Source organism: Colossoma macropomum, unplaced genomic scaffold (genome assembly GCF_904425465.1).
Source record: "Colossoma macropomum unplaced genomic scaffold, Colossoma_macropomum, whole genome shotgun sequence".
NCBI lineage: Eukaryota > Metazoa > Chordata > Actinopteri > Characiformes > Serrasalmidae > Colossoma > Colossoma macropomum.
Genome location: NW_023494793.1, coordinates 20,272,602 through 20,284,353, shown reverse-complemented (window position 1 = coordinate 20,284,353; position 11,752 = coordinate 20,272,602). Strand labels below are relative to the sequence as shown.

Below are 11,752 nucleotides of genomic sequence, written 5' to 3'. Positions count from 1 at the left end.
GTGGGTAATCTCACCTGTGCCGTCAGTGGGCGGCGCAACCCCGGGGATGAGGTCATGGCCAGAGACCAGGAAGTTGGGTGGGAGCAGGTGCATGATGGGCCTGAGGGCAGAGTGAGGCTGGAGAGAATACAGCAGCTGAGTTCCCTCCATCACTGATAACACCACATTCACTGCAAACACACACAACAACAGAGGACATCAGCACTGAGTGCGTCCACTACAAACATTTAAAAACAACTGCATTCACCACAAACAATAATAATAACACTGCAAAAACTGCATGCACTGCAAATGCAGTGTGCAGTGAACATAACTGCTAAACCTGCATTTATAGCAAAGAACAATAACCCTGTTAAAACCACAACAAAACCACACCCACTGCAGAGAACAGTGCAACTTATAGACACCTTATGCCCAAAAGTATCCAGACACCTTCTAAGTCATGAATTCAGCTACTTTCAAGTGCCTCATTGATGATAAAGGGGCTTCAGCAATGTGTTTGTTGAAAATGCGCATACACAGCTTGTATAATCCCCACAGAAAAGCAATGCCAATAGAACAGCATGCTCTGGAGCAGCTACACATGAGCTTAAGGTCACCATCTTTCTCTATAGTGATGGAGCATCAACCAATACCTTTGGGATGAGTTGGAGAGCAGTTTGTGTTCCAGAACTAAACGTCCAACATCAGTACCTAACCTAACTAAAGCTCTTGTGGCTGAATTCATTCAGATCCTCAAAGCAATGTTCCAACATCTAATGTAAAGCATTCCTGGAAGAGTAGAGGCTATTACTGTAGTTTCCTGATTTCAGAAGAAAGATGTCTACAAACATTTGGACCTATAAGGCTGTTTTCCCAGACCCAGCTTGAGCCTTAGCCTAGACTACATGATTTTTGTTTTAATAATGAAACACTACTGATACTGCAGTTAATCCAAGTCTAGGCTTAGTCTGTGCCCACTAAGATCAACATCGGAGCCAATCCAGGCATCTGAGCCGATCCAGGCGTCTGAGCCGATCTAGGCATAAATGAATGCACAATCCAATCTCAATCATTTGTATTTGGCTTCTTTCTTTGGAGTGATGGAGCTCCATCTAATACCTTTGGGATGAGTTGGAGCTGCATTCGTGATGAAGCACTAATCATATGACATCCATTTCCGACCTCACTAACACTCTTGAGGCTGAATTCATTCAGATCCTCACAGCAATGCTTCAACATCTTGTGTAAAGCCTTCCCAGAAGAGTAGATGCTGCTACTGCCGTGCCCTTGATTTCAGAAGAAACACTGGATGAGCAGGTGTCTACAACCTACTGGACATAGGGCTGGTTTCCCAGACCTAAACTGTTAAGTTATGCAGAAGTATACAGTAGGGATGTCCCGATATAACCTGAATGATCAACATCAGAGACAATACAGGCATATATTAACTGATCAGTATTGGTTAGATTATACACAATCCAATTCCAATCCTTCGTTAAAGCTATTTTGTTTATTGTGTTTATTTTGTTTACTTTTTAGGATCCCCATTAGCTGCTATTGTGATAGCCGCTATTCTTCCTGGGGTCCAGTAGACATATCAAACATAACACAAATAGTACAGTAACAATTAACAATACAAGTCATACAAACACAAGAGTAAAAAATTAAGAAAAACAATAAAAGACTGAGAGGGGAGGAAAAAAACAAAACAAAAAAAAAGGAAACAATGTAACCATAACATAACATAAGAAAGACAACTGAAAACTGAAAAATCACACTGAAGAAAATATTGTGTTTGTATTTACAAAAGCTTTAGTGACTATAATCTGGTAAATATCTACATTCCTACCCAATCCACCATAGTGTTGTTCCAGCTGCCAAGGACCTACCTACTTAACTGATCTGTAAATTTGTTAAGTAGTATTTTTTTATCAGTTTTTTAAACATTATTTTACCCTCAATTTTAAGCAGTGAGACCGGTAGGGAATTCCACTTCTTTATGGCTCTATAAATTACGGTTCGACATATGTAGTTAGTTTTTGCTCTGGGTAATCTGAAATAATTTTTTGTCGTATATCTTGTTATATTAGTTTCTCTACCTTCTACTTGCTCCAGTTGATTAAAGAGATCTGTTGGATATTTGTGTTCATAAGTATTTTTAAAGCTATTCTACCCCATTGCACTCTATTCACATCATTTTTTTATCTTACTGTGCTCTATTCATATCATAGAGGTGATAAGTAAATATTACATACATTGACAACAGTAAAGTACATTTTCAGAAGGTAACAAATGGTTTAAACCTCTGAAAGTAAAAAATGAAAACCTGTAATCAGCAAAAGTCAGGGTTTCAAATGCAAAAATGGGTTGAGCAGGGCTATTACATACTTAGCAAGCCTAAAGTAATAGTGTGTCTAAACCCAAAATACTTTGTGCATGTTAGAGCGCTTGAAATATGAAAGTAGTTAAAGTGATCTTGAAATGCTTACTTCAAAAAAGTAGCCTGAAAAACTAAAATGTGTTCAGAGTGTCACACTACAGACACAGTAAAAATTAAGTGTGGCCAGAGGAGCAGGTGGACGATATGCCATAGGGTTGGGTGATATTGTTCATTTTATAATGTTTAAAAAACATTTTAATAACACACATATCACAATACACAACGCACTAGAAGTATTGCAATTAAAATCTGACATTAATAACAATCAATACAACGATTTTTACCCAGTCTTTCACAAATTGCACTGCTCTAAATCCATTTAAACTAATTATAAATCAGTTTCAGGGAACTATATGCTCTCTTTGTTGTGTAACGTATAGCTGGTCAGTGTTCTATAAGTACTGACGATATCCAGGATATGCTCAGAAATGTGTACAGTGTAGCTGGATTATCTATAAAACTACAAATATCGGACTCAGTATCAGCAGATTTTCTATTTCTAAAATGGACTTGGATCAGGATTGGTGGCCAAAACATTTGACATCCCTCGGGATGAATACACTACTTATAAGGTGGAGGTGTGTCTCATAGTTTTAGAGCCAAGCTATGCCACATACAATCAAAGAACTGGTCCCAAGTCACCGACATAGTCTTGTGTAAGTCTTACGCAACACGTTATGAGAGCACACTCTCTCACAGGTGCTAAGAGCGTCCTTCCATTAGCTTCTAACGTCAGAGACCTCCCTGCTGTACGCACAGCTCTTTAGGGAAAGCCTGGGCGCGGATGTGAGCTAACCGGTAACTGTAGGTATGAACATTAACGAGGCCTCACCTGCTCCTTTCGTATAAGCCTGCATCAGAACGGGCCCGCTCAATTTTTCATTAGACCATTTATCTCTCAGACATACACACAGCAATTCAGCTCCATTACTGCAGCCCGGATCACGCCGAGCCGGGAATCACCGCCACTCAGATGGAAATAACACGTCCCGTTCTGAACAGAACACACACGCTGTGGGTGGGGAAATGGGTCGGTCTTTCCCACATGCACACAAACACACAAGTGCAAAAATAAGCACGCTCGCATGGCTCCAGGTGCCAGTACGCATTTTCTCATTCAAGAAACAAATGAGGCCCACGCATGGCCACAACAAGGATGCAAATGGCAAAGGCATGCCATCACAGCGGTCCTAATAGCTTTTGCTTTGTTTCCTTATAAGAAATGCGAGGCTATCATCTCTCACTCTCTCTCTCTCTCTCTCTCTCTCGCATCACATGCCTAACGGCATTGTCAAATTAGCTACACTCATAAAAGAAAGTAAACAACCTTGACATCTTAATTGCGTAAGACGCAGCCGAACAATGTGGGAATGCTCATAAACAAATCGTGTGCAATGGCTACGGCACATTCTAGGTCTCCTTCACGAAACTAATGGTGGAAGTTTTGCCCTGCAAGTAAATTCAGTTAGCTCATCTCGGCTCACCGCAACGGCTCAATAAGTGCCTCGACTAATTACACCCCTCCATCCGTGAGAGAACTGAGAGAGAGAGCTTCACTACTGATCTCCACTGAATTAGTCATGATTAAACCCACAATTTATGAATTCATGAATAAATTAGCGCCATTGCTCCAGTTTTTCAACATTAATGCTGCTCTTTAACTACGAACAACATAGCAGGTTGGACTGTAATGGTACACAACTGCTACTGATATCGAATCCTTGAGTTCTGACCGATACTGATCCAATATTTTCTTTTCCTTAGAAACTATTAAGCCCTACAATCAGTTATTTTTAATTTAAGTACTTTATGTAAAACAGTCGTCTACAAGGTTCCACGCTCAAAACTCTCAAACAGTCGGTCTTTCACAAAATATCACTAATCACACTTCCGAGCAAAAGCCAGAGACCACCCTTCGTGTACAACACAAGCATTTTCTGATGTTATCAGCCTAAAAGTGACAGTGAGTATCAGATCAGTACCATCTCTAAAATGCACTTAGTAGCTCAGAACATGCATTCAATATGGGGGGGGGGCTGGAGTTCTGTGCGGCTTCTTCTTTTTAGCTACAAGGCCAAACCGCCCTTAACGAAGACAGGAGAGACAGGACTGAGGAAAAGGGAGGAGATGGTGTGGTGGTGGGGTGCGAAGACTTTGTCAAGGGAAATGGAAGGAAGAAATGAAGAAGTTGTGCTTAATAAATCATTTATCATAAATAATAAATCATAAATAATAAATCATTTATCATAAATGGAACATTTATAGGCTGTTAGATTTGAAGGAGAAGGAGCTTCAGGCATGGTCCTCCTCGTAAACTTTGGTTATTTCATAACTCCATTTACAGTTTTCGCATTTTGAACAAAGACATCTCTGCATTAATTTTGCTTCAGAACAAGAATGCAAAGATTAGGGAAAGCATAAGAAAGACATACATTTTACAGTTACATACACAAACTGCAATTTTTTTCAGGTGCAGATCAGAAGAAGTTTTCTGTTTGTTTATTTAAGTGCTCTTTAAAGTCAACCAGAAATTAAAATTGTCCATTTTGCCCTTGTTAGTTAATGCTTCTGCATAATAAGCACAATGCACTATATCATTTAAAAAACAAAATTATTGTTATCCTGTAGTCTTCCTTCATAACGTAATGACTTTTTCCTGCCTCTATGAGTCGAACTGAGGGAGGCTGGAGGTGTCTAGGATCACTCACAAGAGTAAAGGAACCCCCCATAATACAGACAAAATTGAACTGGGTGGTTCTGTGTCATCTCATTGAATAAAAAGTGAATTTTCTGACAAAATGAACACCTTCACATGAGGTGACCAGCTTTTTTTCTCTGTTTTTTATCGTGTACAACATTAGATTTCTCCTCTTGGATAAACCGTAAATTCGCCCGGCTTGAATTCCTATTGTACAACACAGTGCATAAAGCTGCGTCACTGTGGTTACCCTGTACCTGGAACACCCAACTACGGTAAAAGGAGGCCAACAAAGTATGCAGAGAAACAGATGGACTACAGCCTGTAATTGTAGAACTACAAAGTGCTCCTATATGGTAAGTGGAGCTGATCAAACGGACAGTAGGTGTAGAAACAAGGAGGTGTACTTGATGAAGTGGCTGGTCTGCATACACAGGCCACCTCATAGTCAGTCTATCCTCAAAGTCTACATCATGTTTCGCCACCCGCTACCACCAGCCCCACCCATCATTGAGCGAAAACACTCAACTAGCTCAGTGACCCTCCTTGATATGACATTTTAATCAGAAATATCATGTCAAGGTACGGAGGGAAAAAGCATTACAATTCCAGTTCATGTTTATGTTAATAAATAAGTGGAAAAAAAAGAATTATCAATGTAATTATAACATACACTGCCTAGCAGAAAAGGTTTAATAGTAACAAGCATAACATCCTTTATAGCACCCCTAATTCAATCACTGAGATGTACACAAAGTCATTGAGAACAGATTGATGTGAAATGGTTCATTATAGTGAAACATACTGGCTCAGGTTTGTTTACAATGGTGGCAATGTCTACAATGCAAATATTGCCACTTTATTCACTGTCCAAAACAAACTAGTGAACCTACATGTGTCTTCTGAATGTTTATATGTAACACTGATAATAGTAAAATATTGATAAATCAGAAAAAAAAAAAAGACACTTTCTTTGTGGACTACTTTGCCTAAAGCACCTGTCACCACCACTGTAAACAGTTCTGACTGACGTTGCTTACATCTTCATGATTAAATTATGCGCAGTTTTTGAAAAATTGCTGTAAATCCCCTTTTACCCCAAGGACACTTTTATAGCAATCTGTTCAGGTAAAAAACCAACAACCATAATCAGCATCAACTAGGCTAGTTACCCCAAACAGTTCATCCAAAACACTAAAGGATGAAAAGCATCAGTCATTCTCTCATCTTCCTCAATATAAACCCAAAAACCTTGTTCTCTTTCCCTGTATTTTTCCCCTTCACATGCACATGCACACATGCCCGGACAAACAGATGATTCATGAATAGAGGAGTGCATGTGAATGTGCCAGCATTATTAGTCTCAGCTACTGCTATTCAGATGTCCTTCCTCCCTCGCTTACACACACGCTCTCTGTGTAGTGTTGGCCCAGGCAGGATGGGGTCTGTCCAGGAGAAAGGCTTACGTTCTGTTCAACAGTGGCCAGTGGCCCACTGGGCAGAAGAACACAGAGTTGGTGCAGGCTGGCATCAGCCTCTGGCAAAGGCCCCTGGCATCAGAGCTTAAGTGTGCGTGTGCATTCGAGAGAGAGAGCGAGAAAGAGAGGGACAGAAAGGGCCCAAGATCAAGTGAGTGTAAGCATGGCTGTGGATGCGTAACAGTCTGTGTATATGTGCATAGGTATGTGTGATTGATTTTCACTGGCTGTTGGCACCAATGCTCTTGTATGCCTGTATTGTATTTGTTTAACAACAACTCAAAGGGCCTATTTTAGAGTGAAATCAAAATTCCCTTGTCTTCTCAGTCACCAGTACATAGAGCCCATTTGGAATCCATCATAATGTCACAAAAAAGGCACAGATTGCCAGGTTATAGCAGGTTAGCAGGTTACAGTTAGTCAGCTTGCCCAGTCTTTATAAGAAGTACTTCAGCTTGGACTGCTTTTTAAATGAGGCACAATACAAGGCAGCCAATCAGAGCAGAGGTTCTTTACATATATCAGTCTTAAAGGCACAGTAACAATAATGTCATGTTTAATTCTTAGGAAGAAAGAAAGATTGAAAATGACCATATAAGAATAAACCACAGCCTACAAAACGTCCAAAAAAGTGGACCCCAGGGGGCACGCACATCTTATCCCTTTTTTGTAAAGTCAGCACTCATCAGCACTCTCAAACCTTTCAGGTATCAAAAGAAACCGAACACATGCTTTTAATCTGGGTGGAAATCTCTGACCTCACAACAATTTGATTCAAATATGATTCTTTAGAAAAGAGAATCGATGAATTACAAAATTTCACCATGTTCCAATTAGATTGTTTTGGTACAATTCAGAAGTATTTTTTTTAACATATACCAAATACTGATTACCGAAAGTTGCAGATAATGATTTGCTGCTGCAAGAATAGTCAACAGTGTCTGTTGACCAGTTTTTCTTTGTAATGAGCTCTCACTAGTTTTTTACTGGTACCTGGGATTCAAAACTACCTGAAAGTGTAAACATAGACAAGCCCTCCGTAAAATTAATAAAAAATTATCAAATGGCTTACTTTGCTGTCGAGTTACAGAAAAACTGAAATCGAACTTATTCTGTGGTGTTTGGGACTGTTGCGTTTAAGCAGGCCAAATGTGCCACACACCACAGTACAGGATTGGTTCCAGTAAACCGATGTTAAAATGACACTTGTTTAGAGGATATCTGAAAGCGCAAAGTCGAGTAGCTGCTGTTAGAGTGGAAGCTGAAATCAAACATGTTCTGAAGTGTATGTGGTTCTTAGCTGTTGATGACTGACGGTCGTGCAGTGACATGCAGCCACCTCTCAGTGAGCTTCCGCACTACCAATCAGTGAATATATTTATAATGGGTGAAATGAGTTTATCCGTTTATCAAACATGTTCTGAAGTGTACGTGGCTCTTAGCTCTCGATGAGCGTCAAGCAGTCACCTAACAGTGAGTATATTTATAATGGGTGGAATGGAATAGAAATTTGATGCATTATAACTTAAAAAAAATTGCCATCTTTAAATGCCGTCATCATTTTTAAATACTGTGTTATATCTTATACAACTCAACTGAAAAAAAACAAACTTTTTATTATTATTTTGAATAAAGGTGTGTGCTTACTTCTAAAAAATCCAAACCAATGCAGTTGGATCACCACCCTCATATCAATCACAATGCATCAATGCATTTTTAAACTCTGGCTTTTAGCAAAAACTTATTATTTAGGTAAGACCTCTTTGTACCAAGACACTACAATGAAAATGAGGCAGTGCACTGTGTGTTTGTGTTCATGTTGGATAGGAACAATGACTGAAATCCCTGGTGAAACTAGGACCACTTACAGTGGCAGACAACACTATAACAATACTCTCCCGGGTCCCACAGGGGGCAGCAGTTCATTCTCTCTAAGGTACTTCCTCTTCAAAGACAAGGCCAAGAAGTGCCTGCTCACTCTCTCCCCCAATTACATTACTGTTATCTCCTCCTATTCTCTCCTATTCAAGTGTCACTCCCTTCTTCTTTTAAAGGTGAGCACCTCTTGTGTCATGAAGCAAGCATTAAAACCGGGGAAAAACAAAGCCTTGAGAATAAGAAACTCCTTTATTTAATGTCAACTAGGGTTCAACAGGTTCAAACTGAACAAAAATAAACACTGGCAATTTTCTTAGCTTTTAAATGCCAAATTAAATTATGATCTGACGTCAGGTTTTGTATAATAGGTGTCATTTGATTGTTGGTTTCTTCCTAAAAGATTCAAGAGGAATAACAATCAGTGGACATACACTCAGCAGTTCTTACACACTGAATTCAACTAAAAGAAAATGAAAAATATTAGGACACCCTTTTCCACTTGAAATCTACACATACCAGGCATGACAACATTTTTACGGAATTTCTGCATTTTGTTTGCACAGCAAAAAAAATACAAGATATTCTTTGCTCTTCACAAAACAGACAAACAGTGATTTTGGGTAGACTACTCTCTATTTTTGGAGAAGTGAAATGAGTATGGAGAGTTTCATCAGGAGCTGAAACTTTGGGTTTTTTCAAACTAGCGCTTTTTTCCAGACTCTGGGTCATTTGCCCAAAGAGTTCAATACGTTTTTCGTCGAGTGTGAAAGCTGTTTTCGAGCCTGGGAGTGGTCCAGAGAACCACATTAAGTGTGGGAAAGTTATCTGCTCCTGGCACTGTGTGTGGGGTAATATGACTGGCTCATTTTGTAACTCGCTAGATTCAACTTGTCACGTCACTTCCTTTTCAAGTTTCATGATGGCGAGGAAAGGATTGTTGCAGACAGGTGAGGTGATGAAATGCTTCACAGATGTATGGAGTAAAGAAGACGTCCAAATGCAAATCAATACTACTCATAACAACTGTGAACTGTTTAGTTATGTAAACGAACAGCTTCAACTCAAAGGCTTTATTCGAACAGCTGCCAGGGTTGAGTCAGTGTCGAGCTAAAGTCAAAACTCCACTTCCCTTACAAGAATGACTCCTCGTTGGGCAGATGCTCCTGCACAACCCATGCCATGTATCCAAAAAGCGGTATTCTCTGCCCTGTCAGTGCCAAAGGAAAAAGCAATAAACAAATTAATCTAGAACCTAACATTTTGCAAATGTGCTCACACAAAAGTGATGTATGACATTTGCACAATAGATCCACAGTTCAACATATCTGGAAATACAGATATTTTTTAAAACAGTGTTGACAGATAAACATGATGTTATGATGTAAAGTGACACTTAAAATTAACAATTTGTCATCCTATATATTTTGGAAATAAACAGTGATGCAATTTTCTTGTGAAAAAGTAAGTACATCCCATATATATATATATATATATATATATATATATATATATATATCACTACTTCAAGCGTGTGAAATTGAAATCAGGGCACCCGATGAGGTGTTCATGATTAGAAAACCTTTACAGAAAATCCTGGAGGAACTTGTCTTATGGAATCTTGTCTTCAGATATCGGGTCTGGTTTGCTCTGTTATTAGAGTGTGTGGAATCAAAAGGGCTTTCTGAGGCCTCCAGAAAGAAAGCTGTAGATGCCTGTGAGGATTTTAAGAACATATCCAACGTATTGGAAATCAATCATTCCACTGTTTGGAAGATCACCTACAAGTGGAGAAGATAAAAAAACACTGCTAACTTGTCCAAGTCAGGCCTCTCCAGGAAAATTTAACCTAAGAGTAGACTGTAAGATGCTAAAAGAAGCCTCTAAGAACCCAAAGATTCATCCCAGGATCTGCAGGTAGCTCTCGTCACTGCTGATGTAAAAGTGCATGTACCATTAGAAAATAACTGCACAAATTTGACCTAAATGGAAGGACTTTAGGTAAGGACTAGGACTTCTGGAACATGAACATGTGCTATGAACAGACGAGTCAAAGATAGAGTTGTTTGGCCAAAGTACCGCAAGCCATGTCTGGCGAAAATCGAAGACAGCATTTGATCAGAAAAACCTCAAGCCAACTGTACAGCATGGCAGTGGAAATGTTATGATTTGGGGCTGCTTTGCTGCTTCAGGGCCTGGCCAACTTGCAAACACAGAATCGACTATGAATTCTCTTTCATACTAGAGTGCGCTTGAGGACAATGTGAGACTATCTGTAAAAAAGTTTAAACTGAAGAACTGGGCCTTCCAACAGGATAAATGATCCCAAACATACAAGTAAATCCACCAAGGAATGTCTCAAAACGAAGAAAGAGAGGGTTCTGGAACGTCCTAGTCAAAGCACAGAACTGAATCCCACTGAAATGCTGGGGGAGGGGATTTGAAACTGCCAAGGCACAAAATCATCAAATATTGCAGTAGGCTAAAATTTCTCCCAGTAGATGTCAAAAACTGGTAGACAGTAATAAGAAACATGAGGAGGCAACAGCAGTGACTGAAACCAGGGTTGTACTAACTTTTCCAACAGACAAAAATGATCTCAGTTCTTTGTTGGGTTTTTTTTTGTTTTTTTTATAAATGATTGCAAAGTCAAAGCTTCATTGTTTTTGTTTTATTTATTTATGCATGCTTTTTAACTGAAGATCAAATACTAATATGTCTCAATATTCAAGTATTTAGGCCCTTTAAATGATTTGACATATAGCTCAGATACTAGCACCACATGTGACAAAGCAGAAGACAAACTAATCTTATTGACATTGGTCAAAAAACTCTAGCTGGTCAGACACAGCTGAACGTTCATCCTGGTTGTCGGCATACCAACACCCAAGACAACCGTGACTGGTACAGTAAGTTCATGTTGGTGTGCAAAGTGAATGAAATTGACATCCAAATAAATTGCACAAATAAACTCAGCAGGGTATGTAAAAGTCTTAGACTGCTGTTTTGTACCCATGAGACATCACTGTGGTTATAATAATATATGAATATCCAAACTTTGCTTAATAGTCATTCATTCAATTAGGTTTTCAACTAAAGCAGGGTTTCTCAACCATTGAGCCATGGACCTAAAATGGACCCTCTAGCAGTCCTCAGGCCAATACTGAGGGGGAGCGAGTGGTCCGTAGTGGCTCAGATGATGCTATTTTGTCAGAGAAATCACTTTAAAAATATTTAAGTTAATAATAAGGAAAAAATAAGATATTTTCAAATGGTAAA

The 11,752-nt window shown here is 39.3% G+C and overlaps 1 protein-coding gene across 1 annotated transcript in view; it reads right to left on the bottom strand.

The window, feature by feature from the left end:
* Positions 1 to 11,752, bottom strand: part of nphp4 (nephronophthisis 4) — a 262,276-nt gene that overhangs the window by 204,166 nt on the left and 46,358 nt on the right. The window contains exon 5 of the mRNA XM_036578771.1: positions 15 to 170. Within this exon, the coding sequence (XP_036434664.1) occupies positions 15 to 170 (156 nt within the window). The remainder of the gene's footprint in view (positions 1 to 14; positions 171 to 11,752) is intronic.